Consider the following 18,274-nt stretch of genomic DNA (forward strand, 5'->3'; position numbering starts at 1 on the left):
ATTTGTTATATGAAGCTGGAAAATCCAACACATCAATGTTGACCATATTAGTTGGTTTGTTACAAACATCACATGTAACTAGGAGGAGGCAACTGTAATTATCCAAAATAAATGGTAGATAAGTGTAATAAATCCCAACCAGAGGAGAGGTGAGTGTAATATACATAAAGCATTATGACCGTTAACCTCAACAAAAATTGTAACATGGATCTCGAAATTGCTTTGAGGTCCAATAGAAGACAGCTACTGAGCAAGGCTGCTTCCAATGGAACCACTGAACAAGCTGGATATAGATTGAGATCAAAATCATTCCATCAATGCGGAAACATAATCAATTCCAAACCCAAATTCAATTGCTGCCTCTAATCTGTGATTTTTAAGTAATTATAAAATTCAGTCTGGATTGGGTGCCTCAAGGGTAAAGTTGAGCTGGCCATGGAAAAAATCCAAGGCATAGAAGGCCCAGGTTGCTTTCCAACATTATGTGAACGTTTGGATATCTGTACAAAAACTCGGAAGAGCGTAAATGAAATGAAATGAATGAATTTTACTGCAATGTCTCTAAATTACAAAGAATATATGCAACTCATTTTGATCTAAACACTATAAACAAAAAATTGTGGATCAACAACAAGAATGAATTGAATATCCCACTCGAGGTCTAGCCCACTTATGTTACAAATTGCTGGTGAAAGACAGCTAAAACTCGAAACCCAATTAAACTTCAATATGTATGGGGAATCAAGAATGAGATTACCTGACTAGAGACTGAAAAAAAAATCATGGGAACTGGAATGATCCTCCAATTTGGTTAGTACCTGATGGCGGGTCGATTGCAACCCACAGGAGGGAAATGGTGATTGCAATAAGTCCTGACCAAACGAACACAATTGTGGGTGTCCTCCCACGCCTTCCCATAAGCCCTTTCGCGAAAGGGTAGAGATGAGCCAAGACCCAAAAGCTGAAGAACACCCCTCCTAACAATTTGCTCCACTGTGGTATGGTGCTATATATTGTACGGCTAACCCCAACGGCTATTGCAATCAAGTTAGTCATCATGATTGTGATTGGCGGTATCATGAGGGATGTCCATTTGAGTATATAGAGATCAGCAAATTCATCATCAATGTCGTCACCAGCAGATTTTGAGGTCAAAGTAAATGATATTTCAATACCAGCAACCACTTTTAGTAGACCCTGGAGCACAGCAGCAAGATGGGCACTCGTGCCACCAATTAGCCAAAATTGCTCATTTCGCCACCATTCTTCTAGAGATACGCCAGACCACTTGATCTCAAGCACAGCTAGCATGCAAAGAGTCAAGGTGATACCGAGGAGGTATATGAGGAAGGTTACGTTAAGGGTCTGGACAATGAACTGACCCGAGAAGAGGGAAAGTGCTGGAAGGAAGCAGTAAACAATGAGAAAAAAGGAAGTGAAGGGGTAGATACCAACATTGAGGTAAGCAATCCTCTGCAATATCTTCATCTTAGGACTAGCCAAAAGGGCATTGTTCCGAGAGAAGAATATCTCAACAGAACCAGTGGCCCACCGGAGGACCTGGTGGAGCCGATCAGTCAGATTGATTGGCGCCGTCCCACGGAAAGCATCCCTCTTTGTGACACAATAAACAGACCTCCATCCACGATTGTGCATCCTATACCCTGTCACCACATCTTCAGTAACAGAACCATAAATCCATCCAACCCGACCGCCCCATTCAGTTTTATCTTCATACCAGCATGAGATGACACTAATTGCTTCAGCAACTGTAGATGCATCAAGAAGCTCCCTGGGAATGACAAGAGCACCAGGAGGCCGTCCATTCTTTACAGCAGGGTGATCAGCTAGTGGTCGGCCTTGAAATTCTGCCACCGGAATCGAATCAACAAGAAAAGATGAGTTTCCAAACTTTTTAGGGAAGAGAGACATGTTCATTTCCTCGTCATCAGAATCACCCATTCTAAGTGATCTGCTCTCTTCAGGGCCAGAAGCAACAGTTGCACGTTTTTTGCGACGACCAAAGCAACAACTGCAGCAACCTGGATGGTATTCTTTTGATCGAGGAGGGTCAAAACCATAAAGGGCAATCCTGCGAAAGAGGCAACCAGTACCAACATAAACTGGACCCTGAAGGCCATCAAGGGCACGCATGTTAACATCAAAGAAAACTGTGTTGTGATTGGCATAGCGATCAGATGGGTCAATTCCTTCAAATCTCTGAGGAAACTGGACATAACAAATGCGGTCTCCGCCACGGTCCATCATAAAACACATCCCTTCTCTTAATGCCTCGGAATTGTAAATGTAGTGGTCACAATCAAGGTTGAGAATAAAAGGGCCATTAGACATGATGGCTGAGGCTCGAACCAAGGCATTCATAGCCCCAGCTTTCTTGTTGTGATCATATCCAGGGCGCTTTTCACGAGAAACATAAACGAGCAAAGGAAGCCGCATGTCAACTTCTGTTAGATCTATAGGATTAGAATCATCAGCTGTGCCATGAAGCGGTTCATCACTAGGTGGCTTCAACATCACCTGCAGTTGGTAGAGACAGGTTGCTAGTCAGCTGAATGAAATTCACAGGAAAAACAATACAAGTTCTGCTGGATTAAGTTTGCAAACATTTCAGATGGTGCCATGGAATTGTAAACCACAAGAACTACATACAATTATAAATAAATAAACAAATAAATAAAATGTACAATAAAGCCAGTGAGATGTGACAAGAAAGCAAATAAATATTAAAGAACGTGAAAACACCACTAACGGAGAGTGGTTTACAAATGTACATGAAATTCCTTAGGCTGACTAAGGTAATCATAGGAAAGGTTGAAGTGCAGCTTGATATGGTTGCTGGTTCAGTCCATGTGCATCCTATTTGTAATCAGACAATTAACCGTAGTCCTATAAAGGAATAAGGTCACTAGTTTGGGGAGTACTTATAATTTGTTCCTTCTGGGAATAATTTGAATCTGATTTGATCTTTTTTTTTTTTGATAAGTTGAATCTGATTTGATCTTATAATCTGACAGAAAGTAGAGCTTCAAGAGAGATCAACCATGACTCGTATTTAAAACAATAATTGACTTTTCAGAAGATATAATTAAAAATTGACAGCAAAAAAGTTTTTGGAAGGCATGTCTTATAAGAAAAATGTATATCCGTGGTATACATGTAAACATATAGGGTGCCATACATATAATTACAGTATTCATATAATTAATCAGATTCAACGGTTTTGAAAAATCAACAGACTATAGAACGGGGGGGAAAAACCTTAATAGTTTAAATATGGAGAGGAGATGAAAAATAAAAAAATAAACAATCACCAGCAATAGCTTAACTCTAGTAGGATCTCCTCTACTTTTCAAGTTGAAGGTCGAGTGTTCAAGTCCCCCCAATGAGGGGAAATTGTGATTACGATGAAAGGATTAAATCTTTGCCAAACCATCTTACGATTCAATATCATGAGACATTTGTCAGAAGTTCCAATTACAAATAATTGTTCCCTAAACTAGCATCTGTATGGTTTCTGCATGATCAAGTTCAAATGGAAGGGTCAAACCCCTTATCAAACTAGCCTAAACTATTCGATTTAGTACTGTGATTTCATCAAAGCACTTGATTAGGGAGAATTTTTTTATGAATTAGTACCTGTATGATTCCAGCATGATCACCCCTAGTGTGTTCAGGAGCAGTAACTGTCCAAGTGCCAGGCCAATGTGTCCCATCTGCCATCCATGTAGCTTTGGGGATCTTCCGGCTTTCCAATGGTTCATTCATGCCATTCTCTTTCTGCAGCTTCATAGCCTTGATTTCCTCCCGGGCATTATATGCATCTGAACGACGCCGAATCGAATCAGGAAGGCCATTTATCCGGACCTTGAACTCATCATACTCACGTTTTACCCGTCTCCGATCCTTTACAAAATCTTGACGAACTTTATTCTTATAAGGATCTCTCTTCAAGTTGAAATAAGATTCTGGGTTCCTAGGCTCAATATCATGCTTTCTGCAAAATGGAACCCACAAGTTTGCAAAACTTGCAGCTTCCGCCATGGCCTCAAATGTTAGAAGGGCGCCTCCATCATCAGAAACATAACAAGAAAGCTTTTCAACAGGATAATCAGCAGCAAGAATTGAAAGAATGGTGTTTGCAGTGACAAGAGGTGGCTCTTTCTCAGGATCTGCAGTAGAAACAAAGATATCTACACCTGGAAGATCTGACTTCCCAGTGGGGTTGTGGGGACCTCTCGTTTCAAACTTCTCTTTCAAAACATTAAGATCGGTAGCACGATTGATAGGGTTGAGCTTGGGAAGCTGATCGAGTAGCCAAGAGAAGGCAAACCAAATCTCACAGACTATAGACATAAACCATAGCCATATAGCGTCATTATTAGGGTGGCTGACCCTCCATACAAGAAATAATCCCAGAACAACTATCCGAACAAAGATTAGGAGCCTGCATGTATCAGCTTGCAAATTATGATATTGCTATGGAGTAGCATGACAAATTGACAATGAATGGGAAAGCTCAGAAACACAATAGAGAAGCATACATAAATAATTCAGAATTGGGTGAAACTATTCGGTGACTGGTTAAATCTGTTCTAAACAAGTCTATTACTTCTTAGCAGAGAAGTAAAAAATCCGTTTATATCAGATTAAACTTAAATTTATAGTACATGTAACTTAAGCTGAGACACTCTTAACTGCTACAACAAAAAATGTAACATAAATGAAAACAATTTTGGCAGAGCAAGGATACCATTACTGATTCCAAACGTTCATTGATGTTAGATAACTCAAATGAGGAACTGTAACAACGTGAAACTGTTGGATCCTTAACCGACCCCATCCACAATAATGTAACCATCCTTGTACACATTTGAATAGGCCTAATTGTACATAATAAATTATCAAAATAATCAGTACCAAGGATCCTACAATTGAAAAGAAAGTCTAATCAGACAAGTATGCCGCATGATGAGGTTTAAAACTGTAATCTTTTAAGTAAAAACCTGCATAAATCATTATGTCAAGATTCTCTCTTATACCGTGGTTCATATATTCAACAATCCAGCTAGCAACAAATAGCTTCCATGGGGTGTCATTATACACTGTTACATCTCATATGGATATGAGCCTCATATTACATTGTTCATGTAATGGAGGATATGTCAATTATACCAGGGACTTTATTTGCAACATCAGTTCTAAATCCTTACATGTTTCAGTCCAAACAGCATTAAAAAAAATCCATTTGATGGCAACAAAAACAAAACAAAACCTATCTTTCCATACATGTTTAATGTCATAATTTTCTTTAATGCACTGCTACCAAAACCCTTCCTTCACGAATCTAAATCATGCCAAGTATTACAGCAAGGTGCTGACTCAGAAAGAACACATCCAAAACTATATAGAAACATATGTGGGATATTCATGTCTATATTTTTTAAAACAAAGTATAGGAATATAATCAACCAAAATCAATGACATAAACAAGATCAAATCACTACGATGATCATACCGATATGGGCTGATAATTGCCGCAGGTATTTTCAGCTTGCGAGTGAGGGGCCGCCATGGCTTATTGAGAAGTTCTGAAGGCTCACTAGTCCCATCATTTTCTTCATTCCCAAATCCCCCGTCCTTTGGCCATATAGCATTCCCATAACCATAAGTCCCCTTTGTCTCAAACAACCACCGGTTCTGATCAAAGTCTCCTGTCTGGCTCTTCATCAACGATGGCTTCGTCGATTTCATCAATGACAACCTCCTTTCCATCTTCGACATCCCAACATTCGATGGCAAAGGTAGAGGCCGTCCATTTTCCACCGCATTCTCATCCAAATCTGTAGCCTTATAAGGCTCTTTACAACCGGGGCAAATCCCATCACCAGTTCTCACAGCATCAACATAACAATCCCTGCAAATCTTGAAGTCACACTCACACGGGAGAATATCTTCACCCCTCTCATTGCACATGACCTTCCCATCACAACCCGGTATTAAACAAGAAGACCCTTTCGCGCCTGCCATTTGGGGATGGCTGATTTCGGACTCAATCACCTTATCCATCAAATGGGCACGAGTGACACTGTTAAACCCACCAGTAAACAGCGAATTCGACACATATTGCTCTTCAACCCTCTGTGAGATAGAAGCATCCATTGGTTGGTTGTCAGGTGTTGGAGGTATGTGAACTGTGTAGTTCACAAACTCACCACTGCCAATTTCACTATCCAGATCATCTCGGGAATAATTTACGTACCGGCCCGATGAAGTCCTCCTTGCAAAGGTCACTGTTGGAGGAACTGAAGCACTGTCCTGCTGTGTATCCGATCCATTGAAAGAAGTTGAAGCCATCATATTGAAATTTCTCCTAGACATTGTGTATCAGAAGAACCTGAAATTTTGCAAAGGAAAAGAACAACAGAGAAGCCCAATTAGCAAAATTCTGTTACAGCAACCTCAGATAATATATGTAAAAAAAAAAAAAAATCAAACTCTTATCCCCAATCTCTCTCTCTAAAAGATGGTGTTCTCTCTTAAAATAATTTGACATTGAGTAATTCAAATGCAAAAGAGAGATTAAAAAATCAACACATCTAGTGGCAGACCAAAAGAACAAAAACCATGAAAGCTCTCTCTCCCCACCACAAATTCTCTCTCTAGGTATCTAAAAAGAGCTGGTTTTGAACCCAAAATCTGAATTATTCCCACCAATATGCAACCAAATTGTTCAAAAGTAAAGCAATCACAAAAGGGTACCTATAATTTGAGATAAAAAGCACAACAGTAATGGAGAGCATCAAACAGCATATCCAAAACCCATCTATCCAGAGACCCCAAATAGTACCAAAAACCAAGAAAGTGTCAGATGTATATATCCAGAGACAGTTCTCCACAAATATGTCTATATATGCGTTATATATATTATAAATAAATATGTCTCCAATTGTCAATACTCCTCTTCACATCAACGAGTATAATAAAACAAATGAAGCGAAACGGCTTCTAAGGTCATGTGTGAACTGTGAAAGAAACATTCAAATTGGATACACTTATAATATTCACATAAATATCTGTCTATATGTGCTTCACAACTATGTCTTAGCTTTCATAGCTATAAAACGTGAGAGTTATGACCAAGTCCCTAATTTTTCAAAAAGATTAGAACAAACCCATTTCCTAATTGTTACTATTATAGTAATAATATCAGACACTCTCTTGTCTCTACCTCGCTTTCTCTGTCCTCTTAACAATTCAAAACAGAGACTGGGACCGAGTACAGACCTCAAAACAGACAACTTCAAAGTTCAAACAAAGCCAAACCCACACCCCAACTCATACCTTTTTCAAACGCCGGCGGCTCTCCAATACCACATATAAAACCCTAGTATATGTGTGCGTAATGCGTGTGTGTCTGCAGAGTGGAAATAGAGAAAGAGTCAAAGTTTTATTTTGACCCTGTTATGGTAATTAATGCAGATAATTGATTAATTACCTTCCTTTTTAGGGTACTTTGTACAGTGATAATTGTAGAAATTTGATGGGTCCAGATATTTTCGGACAAGGTAGATTTGAAAATGAAAACAGAGAATTTGTGAGGGCTTATTTTAGTAGTTTTTGTCTGCTGGTTTTCTTTAGAGAGAGAAAGAGCGGAGAGAAAGAGGCGGAAATTTGTGGATTTAATATTTTAATGGTTCTTTCGGGGAATTTAGGGGGTCGGACTTTTGCTTCTCCGTACGCGGTGTTGAGGCGGTGTTTCCACGCGGTACAATCTATTTGAAACCTGTGGAACTTTCCATTTATCAAACTTTTCTAGAAAGTAGAAAATGTTCTACCGACCTAAAAAAAAAAAAAAAAAAAAAAAACGACAATTGAAAGAAAAAAAAGAGGACAATTGAAATATATCCCCACCGTCAATTTTTAAATGTGGATGAAGTGTGTTCAATTCATATTGAGTGTGCGGATATACTAATAATTTGGTATACCTAATCAAATGAAGTTTTAGGTCATTCTCAAAATTTTTTGCACAAATCAATTCAAAATATAACACCAAACAATATTATTAATTTGAGAATGCGACACTACCAAAAGTTTTGCATTCTCATTCTAACGCGTTTTAATATTACAAGATGATATAATTAAGGATGAATTTAAAGGGGGGCAAATTTATATAGAGAATTTTTTTAAAAATAATTTTAGTGGGGACAATTTCAAAATTTTATGGGCACGAATGTAAAAAAATATAAATTTAGAGGTGTAAAACAAAAATTTCAGCAAATTTATATAGAGGATTTTTTTAAAAATAATTTTAGTGGGGACAATTTCAAAATTTTATGGGCACGAATGTAAAAAAATATAAATTTAGAGGTGTAAAACAAAAATTTCAGTGGGGGCCGATGCCCCCACTGAGCCCATTGTAGATCGGTGCCTAGATATAATATGTTATATTGATATTGCATCTTCGGAGTAAAAATATTGTGTATGTTTATTTTAAATATTTTATAAGTGTTGCATTTTAAATTTTCCATGTGTTTCGACGTCATTTTTTAGAAGGAAATATATATATATATATATTAAAAACTAACAAAAATAATATATTCATCAATTTTTTATAAATTATTTTATACGTCACACTCAGACTCGACCTCAACCTTGACTTAGTTCTTTGTGTAACAGAAGAAAGTAAACTAACAAAAATAATATATTCATCAATTTTTTATAAATTATTTTACATGTCACACTCAGACTCGACCTCAACCTTGACTTAGTTCTTTGCGTAACAGAAGAAAGTTAAAAAAATAAATGTATATATATATATATATATTCATAAATATTTTACAACAATCAAATACAAAATCCAAACAAACGAAGCCTTATGATATTAAAATCTAAAATTAGGAAGGTAAAATTTAAAACATAACAAAGTTGAAAAAAACAAAATAGAATAGAGCATATGGATTCAATTACACCAAATGAGGTCGGCTACACAAATGTAACATTCCTCGAAACAGTTTTCAGTCGTGCGATTTATAAGCGACGCGTGAACTGCATCTCTGTGACCATATGCAATCATGGAGAATTTATCACATCTCCGAAGGTAAATGATCCCAACATGCAAATAAAAATATGAATAAAATTGATATGGAGCGATTAGCTAGAACTAATGTTGCCATTGCAATAAATTACGTGGCACGACTAGGTACGCATGTGTCATTTGGACGAACCAACACGAAACCCAATGTAAGTTTTGTTCACACCAACACACTCAAATGACATTGTTTTGATATCTTTGCGTGAACCGTGTAGTGTTCATCATAGTTATAGATGTATGACTTAAGAGCAAGTTTTGTCACATAAAAGAGAAATTATTAGATCTGTACTGCATCATCAGCTAGTTATTGGTTCAGGACTAATGTTGGATTCATTATAGATTTCAATTTTGGAAGAAAACTCCCTACTTTATCTCTCGCCTCTTTTTAACACTTCCGCCGCCTCCCTTTCATTTTCTCCCTCCTGTTTGCTCCCCACTCCCTTCCATGGAAGTGGGGAGGTGCCGATTCTTGCCTCCCATCGTTTAATAAACTCAGCGTGTTGTAATAAGTTCGCTCAGTGGGTGAGTTTCACGCCTTTTTGATATTGTTTTGCTAGATCTGCTCCTATTTGGCTTGTTTCTGGCTAGACAGTGTGGATCTGTTGTTTTGTCTCCGGTTAGATCTCTGATTTATGTCGAGTTTTGGTGTCCCTGCCTTTTTGTGCGGGGTTTGGGTGATTTTTTCCCAGTCGGCGGTGCCTTGTGGATGCAGCCTTGAAGTTGTTGCCTTGATGATAGCCTGTGTAATACCCCTAATTTTAAAAGGATAGTCTCGGCATTTTAATAATTATTTTATTGCATTTTTATTGTTTTATTTGCTATTTATTTTAATTGATTTGCCTGTGTATTTTAATTGATTGATTAATCGTTTTTTAATTGTATTTTTATTTGCTTTAAATAGATTAATTGGTGTTAATTGTTTTAAATGGTTTACTAGGTTATTTAAATGAGTTAATTGGGTTTTGTTTTAATTATTTGTTTTCTGTATTTTACGCTTGTGTGGTAGTTTATTAGTTGTAATTATTAAGGTGAAAATTAGGTTTTATTCTTTTATATCATGTATTGGCTAACTAGGGTTTAATTAGGGTTTCCGTCTTAGGTTAATGATTGGACTTAGGTTTTATTTTGTGCCTATAAGTATACTGTTATAATTCTGCAAAAAAAGTTGGAAAAACCCTATTCACGTACCAAAGATATAGAGAGAAACAGAGACCGATTGTGAAAAAAATAGAGCAACTGCAGTGAGGGTTTCAGCTGTGGATTAAAGATTGGACCTAGGAGAAGGGAAGGTTGAGAGGTAGGAGGTTGAGTTGACAGTAAACGGATGTCGTCGGAAAGCTTAGGAAGACGGCGACAAGGTTTTGATTCCAAAACCACACAGGAAAGTTCTTTTCTTTCTCTCTCCCGTTGGCCTGTATTCTGTGCATACCTAAATAGTCTCTAGGAGTTTAATTGAATGTTAATTGAATCTTGTATGCGTAATATATGTTAACTTGATCATCTGTACGTATTTTAAATTTGTCTGAAACAATTCTTGCAAGTTTGGTGTTTGTCGTCTGTATTAAAGCATACAAACTGGTGCTGTTTTAATTGTTGTATTAATTCTCACTGTTATAAACAAAGGGCTGGGATGATACTGGATATATATTAGACTGTTAAGATCAGTTTTAAGGAAGAACAGAGGGGTAGGAAGAGGTCAGAGACGAAGTAGATGATTAGAAACGGAGCTGAAAGGGGATCAGTGCTCTTAAAGAGGGAGAGAGCCGGCTCTAGGAGGTTGGGAGCCGGCTCCCCTCTTCACAGAGCCGGCTCCAAGGGCTAGGGAACCGGCTCCATGGTGCATTAAGCCTACTCTATGGTTTTGAGAGCAGGCTCCCTTGTTTGGCCTTGTTTGGACGTGTTCCGGAACTGTTTTGGGCACTGTTTTGGACGTGTTTGGTATTCTCGATTGTTTCAAGGACTGGACTGAGGATTTTAAAAGTAATTTCATGGGATTTTAAACTCTCTAATTGCATAATTTGATCCAGGGTGCAAATAGAATGAACAGTATAAAAATAAGCAACTATGCACGCTGTTAATGGATAGGAATGATTAAATTGGTTAATCTTGTGTTAACAATTTAACGGACTGTAGCATGGACTCTAAACATGATTTTATGCTATATTGGAACCCATGGTGCATAATTTATCTTTATATGCTAATGGTATTCACAGTGTGGAAGTTTTAATATTGTTGCACACTGATGACGGATATAAAGTATTTAGTTGCTTAAACTTATTTTAGCAACTTAGATGACTGGAGTAGGATTTCTAATTTTATTTTGGATGCATAATAGGGTCTTATACATATTAAATTTTGTTATGCTTCTCTCGGATTTTTATTAAATAAATATTAAAATATATTTTATCAATTACATGAAATTAGGTGTTGGATTATAATTGTTTAGTTATTATACTAAATTCTATCAATTATCTGGATTTATGTATTGGATTATAATTGTTGAATTATTATATTAAATTCTGTCAATTAGCTGGATTTATGTGTTGGATTATAATTGCTGAATTATTACATTAAATTATGTCAATTATCTGGATGTTGTGGATTGTATACACCGGTATGGGACGGTGGCATACTAGGGATGGTTCAGCTCAAAACGCTAAAACTTACCCTATTGGAATAAGGGAATGGATTGTAAAAATTGAATCCTACTTATTTTTAGGTCAGATCAACTGAGTAAGTTAAGTGACTACATGGAGTAGCTAATGTTTGGAGTTATGTCAGATCAACTGAATAAGTTAAGTGACTAACTAGATTATAAATGGTATGTCAAATCAATGAACAATTGAATGACATACTCTGGTTTTAGACGGAATTTAAATATATGGTTATGGTACCACGAGATGAGCTTGAGTCTCAGGCTCGTTGGTTAGGGCGCGTATATGCAATGGATGCATAGCTGGATATGAAAGGTTGGGGTGTACCCTGTTAGGTCTAAGTACTCATGCCCACCTTTGGGTACGTTTTTGCATGTTGCCTTCTATTCAGGTTGAGACCCTCTTTGTAGATCAGTGAATGTCCCTTAGTGTGGATATATATGTATTTGTGGACTAGATAGATATTGTGAGATATCTAGGATGTATCTGCGTATCGGGTTACTGTATAGATTTCAGTTAGATTAGAACTTGTTCGTGGGCCTGACCTACTCTTATATTTTTCAGGTACCGGACGGTTCCAGTCTTGGGGCTTGATCAGGCTGAGCAGAGACGGTCATTCATTCTACCGACGACGTCAGATTTCATTCCTTGTTTTAGAGTTGGGTTTTTATCTTTAGTTGTTTACTTATCATCTGAGATTTTATTTAAGGGTCCACTAGATGGATTCCCGAGTTGTATTCTTGGAGGTTTTGGAGTTGGATTATTTAATCTTTATTATTTGAGGATTTTTATAATTAGAATTTCTTTCCAACTTATTACTTTATTTCTTAAATCTTTTATATTCTGTGTTCGTTTATATATTAATTGTCTGATATTTCCCTCGGGTTTGGGCTTGGGCCTGATCAACCCATGTCTCGGATTCGAGGGGTATCATAGCCTGACTTTTGGGTCATTCTCGTTGCTGTTCTTCTCCCTGGGTGGTCCACTGATGTGTTTTGGCTTGTTTCTCAACAAATAGGAGGTCTGTTCTTCAATTTTTTCTTTTATTCCTTCGTGATTTATTTGCCTTTGTACGGCGTTTATGACAGTATTTGTAGATGCCGTATGCCTGTTTTTCTTATAAAGTCAATTGAACTCTTATTCATTAAAATAAAAAATAAAAAAATAAAAAATAAAAGAGTTTTAATTAAACTAGATCGCTTAATAATTTATGGACATAAACGCCCATAATTGCCGAACTGGCGCCACAATTTGAAATTATCCAAACATTCATCATTTGGACAACGAGAAAAGATTAAGAATATAAAAAAGACAAGTTTGTGCTTTAATTGTTATCCAATTTATTGCATCGCATTGATCATATCAATCGCGTGATAATGACAACCCAAAGGCTAGTGAGAACATCTTCGTGTTACAAACTTACAAATGCAACCATTATATATATATATATATATATATATATATATATATATATATGATCTGATTTTATTTTTATTCAATCACCAAATATTACGAACTTTTCACTATCATGTTAAACATGATTGAGTCATCTTACAGACTTACTTGTTTTTTAATCAAAACCAACAGTTCTGTTTTTTTTCACACTATGTTAAAAAAAAAAGCAAAAGTGCAAAAAAACCCCTAAACTATCCAATTTTTTGCAAATACCCCCATTAACTAGGCAAAGTGTGCAAATACCCCCCTGGAAGTCACCGGATCAGCTTTCCGGCAACTGTTGATTTGAAATGACCGAAACGACCTTACTTATTAAATTATATAAAAAAAAATAAAAAAATGAAAACTAATTGTGAAATGCCAATTTTACCCTATTAAATAAGTTGCCCTAAAATCTCATTTAGTTGATTATGTTAGAGAGAGAGACACACAGAGAGTTAGAGAGTGATGGAGGCGTAGATACGAACTTAGGGTTTCATACTGTGGGTGGAAGACTTTGATCGTATTCTTGTTCTGTTCAATTGTGCGCGACATCGTGTTGTTGTTCTCTTCAATTGTGCGTTACATCGTGTGGTATTTCCTGTTGGGTCTGTCGTTTTCAGGAACTTTGATTCGATTGTACAAGTTCTCTAAATTTGTAAGTTTAGATTTTGTTCTATGTCTTTATGTCGATTTTAAATGTATCTTATTTTTCATTTTGTATGTTAATGGTTATATTTTTGGGTTAATTAGTACTAATCGAATATTTGATTTCTAGGGTTTTTGAAAATCTGTTTTGACCTAGTATAAAATTCTCTTTTTTGTATATATAATACACATGTATGCAATTTTTTAGAACTTGGGAAATGTTTGGTGTAGGTTTTATGTTGATTAAAGAAAATAGACCCCACTGACAATAGAGTTTATAGTCAATGACAGTGGTCCATGTCTTTTTTTTTTTTTTACTTTTATGTCTTCGTATAGTGATACACAATGGTCTATGTCTTGTGTTTGATGTCAGTTTGTTTCCTACATCATTTTTAGACTGATGTCTTGTGGGAAATGTTTGATGTCTTGTGGTCTATGTCTTGTATTTGATGTCAGTTTGTTTCTATGTGATCATTACTGCATTTATCTTCATATGCTCCATTACTACATATTTAATAATAGTGAAAAAAAAAAATGCTCCATTACTCTATTAGGGTTTATGCATATTGTTATTTTATTGCTTAGGTATAGGTATTGTTATTTGCTTAATTTTTTATTTTTTGTGCTTAGGGATTGTCTTTTGATTATTTTTTTATTTTTTGTACTTAGGGTTTATGTATATTGTTATTTTATTGCTTAGGGATTGTTATTTACTTAATTTTTTATTTCCTGTGCTTAGGGATTTTCATTTAATTATTATTTCATTTTTTGTGCTTAGGGTTTGTGCAAATTGTTATTTTATTGCTTAGATATTGTTATTTGCTTAATTTTTTATTTTTTGTGCTTAGGGATTGTCATTTGATTATTATTAATTTTTTTATTAATTTTTTTTGTGCTTAGAGTTTGTGCAAATTGTTTTTTTTATTGCTTGGGTATTTTTATTTGCTTAAATTTTTATTTTTTGTGCTTAGGGATTATCATTTGATTAATTTTTTATTTTTTGTGATTAGGGTTTGTGCATATTGTTACTTTATTGGTTAGGGATTATTATTTGTTGAATTTTTTATTCACCATGACTTATGTGTTTTGGTTTGCTTGATTGAACAGACAATGAATACTACCAGATTGATTACACTGGAAGTACATTTTGGAGGTAATTTCCAATACGCACCACTTAAGTCATATATTGGTGGTGAGGTAGACCCACTTGACAATGTTGATGTGGATTTTTTTATCACTTTTTCATCTAAAAGAGGTGGCTAACAGGCTTGCGTTTGAAAAAAATTATGAGTTGTATTATAGGAATCCAATGGTGGCAAGTGATGAAGGAGTTAAGAAAATTGAAAATGATGAAGATGTATTGGAATGTATTAATGTTCATAACAGGTTCAGGTTGATGAAAATCTTTATAATTTCAAAAGGCAGTGTTGAGACTGAAAATGTTGAAAATGTAGAGGAAAGTTATTAGTGTATGGAGGATGGAGTACAACCTGAAGTTGACATACATGATGATGATTGTAATTGGGATGATGAAATACTAGAATGGGCAACTCAGACTGAAAATGAGCTGAATGATGAATTAGAGCATGAATATGCTACTGTGGATGCTAATGTGGTTGTAGACGTGGATGCTGATGTGGTTGATGTGGATGCTGAGATGGTTGAAGATGTGAATGTTGATGTGGTTGAAGATGTGAATGTTGGTGTAGATGAAGATGTGAATGTTGATGTAAATGAAGATGTGAATGGTGATGTGGATGAATATATGAATACTCATGTGGATGAAGATGTGAATGGTGGCATGGGTCAATACTCAGATATTGAATCCATATATTCACCAAGTGATGAGTTAGAAAGCTTATGCAGATCATCCTCTAAAGAAGATGGCAGTGACAGTGAAGTGGATATGGTTCCAAGAAGGCATAAATTTAGGAATAATGTCATAGAACTTGGTAATAAATTTTCTTCACCTGAAGCATTTAAAGTGGCCTTAAGGGATGATGCTATTAAAAGAAAGTATGATGTTAGGTTTGTGAAGAATGAAGGGAATAATGTTACTGTTACATGTTCAAAAAATTGTGGGTGGAGAATTCATGCATCATTTAACTCAGAGGATGACAGCTTCCAAATAAAGACTTTTAACTCAAAACATACTTGCAGTTACAACAAGCTTAATAGTCAAGCATCAGCCAGTTATTTGGCAGCCAAATACATGGACACAATTAGGATAAACCCACATGGAAACCATCTGCAATGAAGAAGGCAGTTTTAAGAGATTTGGATGTTAATGTTTCTAAATACAAGGTTTATAGGGTAAGAAAGAAGGCTAGATTACACATTGATGGTGACTATGGACTGCAATTCTCAAGGGCTAGAGATTACTGCCAGCTCATTCAGACCACCAATCCTTGTAGTATTGCAATGACTACTGTTGATAGACCAACACTTGATGACCCTGCCAGATTTGAAGGGCTATTTGTTTGCTTTGAAGCAATGAAGAGAGGTTTCTTGGAAGGATGTAGGCCATTCATTGGATTGGATGGTTGCTTCTTGAAGGGCCCTTACAAAGGACAGTTGTTAAGTGCAATTGGCAATGATGGAGACAATGAAATATTTCCTATAGCCATAGGTGTGGTTAGGTCTGAAACAAAATAATCATGGGAATGGTTTTTAAACCAACTAGAAAGTGCTTTGGGTCCTCTAAACAGATTTACATTTATGTCCAACAGACAGAAGATAAAAATGTTTAAATAATTTATTTTATGTCATTTATTTTACATTTATGAACTTTTTATATTAATATTTTCTTTATTGTTGGTTAACAGGGTTTAGTTGAAATCTTTGAAGACAAGTTGCATAGCACTTACCACAGATTTTGTGTGAAGTATATGTATAAGAATTTTAAGAAGAAGTTTAAGGGTGCGAAGTTGAGGGATGAGATGTGGAATGCAGCACGTGCTTTGACTGAAGATACATTTAAGCATCACATGCATCTCATAAGTCAGATTGATAAGGAAGCCCATGAGTGGCTGTCAAAGGTGCCAGCTAGGTTATGGTTAAGGTCTAGGTTTAATGATAATTCAAGATGTGATTTGCTTGTTAACAACCTTTGTGAGACTTGGAATGACAACATTGGTGATGTTAGGGATAAGCCATTAATTACTATGTTGGAGTGGATTAGAGAGTACTTGATGTAGCAGTTTCAATCGAAAAAGGGAATGGATTCAAACCCAGAAGGGGTTGTTGCGCCCTACAATTGCTGACAAATTGACCAAGCTAATGGATGATTCAAGGCATTGCGCTATAAAGAAAACATGTGATGATATATATGAAGTTTGCTATAAAGGGGTTAGTGATGCTGTTAATTTGGCAAACAGAACATGTAGTTGTAGGGAATGGGATGTAAGGGGTATACCATGTATGCATGCCATTGCATGTATAATTGACCAAAGGGGTAATCCTGAAGACTTTGTTGATAGTTGTTATCATAGGGAGACATACTTGAGGACATATACACCTGTTATTTTCCCTATGCCTCTTAGGCAAATGACACGTGAAGTTGCCACTGATTCCATACACCCACCAATGGTTAAGCCCTCATCTGGCAGACCTAAAAAGGCAAGAAAAAGGCTGTTGGTGAAGTGAACAACAAAAGTGGTGCAGTTAGCTGAAAAAAAACAACTACTCAACTGCAGAAAGTGTGGGGCAAAAGGACACAATGTCAAAACTTGCAAAGCTACTGAAGTAACACCTCAAGCTGCCAAAAAAGGTACACCAGGTAGACCTAGACTGCTAGTTACTTCTAGGCTACCTGGTGGATTGCCAGACACTGATGGACTTGCATCAATAATGGCAAAAGGTATTGCAACTGAAAGAAAAACTGTAAGAGGAAGAGGGGCCGCAGGTGGTATGTGAGAGGTTGGCACTATAAGTGGAGGGACTGCAAATGGTATGAGAGAGGCATTGGAAGGGGAAGAGGGGCTGCAAATGGTATTGGAGAGGTTAGCACTACAAGTAGAGGGACTGCTAGTGGTATGGGAGAGGCTGGCACTGCAAGTGAAGGGACTACAAGTGGTATGGGAAGAGGCATTAGAAGGGGAAGAGGGGCTGCAAGAACAAATGCAAGGCAACTACAAGAGGTTATTGTTTTAAACCATCATAATCAATTAATTTGAATGTTTACTGTCATATTTCTATTTTTAATATTTTATCATTTTGTTTCATAGGTGATGACAATACAATCAAGATATGGGAATTTGTTGAATAATTTGTCTCAACCATCATCATTAATTGATTTCAATGTCTTATGGAGTAGTCAAGCATCCTCATCATCTAGGTATGTGAGAGTTTTTTTTTAAAAAAAATTCTGGAGCAATCAAGAATAGTTTATAAATGTCTTTGATGATTTTACCTTTTCTTTCTTTTT

The 18,274-nt window shown here is 36.3% G+C and overlaps 2 protein-coding genes across 3 annotated transcripts; one reads left to right on the forward strand and one right to left on the reverse strand.

Annotated features, from left to right (window-relative positions):
* Positions 1 to 526: 526 nt before the first annotated feature.
* LOC132284723 (cellulose synthase-like protein D3) lies at positions 527 to 7,700 on the reverse strand. Of its 2 annotated transcripts, XM_059786852.1 has the most exons (5): positions 7,517 to 7,700; positions 7,363 to 7,435; positions 5,537 to 6,415; positions 3,658 to 4,465; positions 527 to 2,538 (listed from the first exon to the last, which is right to left on the reverse strand). In XM_059786852.1, the coding sequence occupies exons 3-5, from the start codon at positions 6,397 to 6,399 to the stop codon at positions 781 to 783; spliced, it is 3,429 nt and encodes a 1,142-aa protein (XP_059642835.1). In that variant the 5' UTR covers positions 6,400 to 6,415; positions 7,363 to 7,435; positions 7,517 to 7,700; the 3' UTR covers positions 527 to 780. The 2 variants fall into 2 exon arrangements, with proteins under 2 accessions (XP_059642835.1, XP_059642834.1); XM_059786851.1 differs by lacking the exons at positions 7,363 to 7,435; positions 7,517 to 7,700 and adding an exon at positions 6,781 to 7,337.
* A 9,427-nt stretch (positions 7,701 to 17,127) lies between these two features.
* On the forward strand, positions 17,128 to 17,493 carry LOC132281469 (uncharacterized). The gene has a single exon (XM_059783169.1). The coding sequence runs from the start codon at positions 17,128 to 17,130 to the stop codon at positions 17,491 to 17,493; it is 366 nt and encodes a 121-aa protein (XP_059639152.1).
* The last annotated feature ends 781 nt before the right edge of the window (positions 17,494 to 18,274 follow it).

Source organism: Cornus florida, unplaced genomic scaffold (genome assembly GCF_030987335.1).
Source record: "Cornus florida cultivar Cherokee Brave unplaced genomic scaffold, ASM3098733v1 CherokeeBrave_3.0.0_Hap2_Chr11, whole genome shotgun sequence".
NCBI classification, from domain to species: Eukaryota; Viridiplantae; Streptophyta; class Magnoliopsida; order Cornales; family Cornaceae; genus Cornus; species Cornus florida.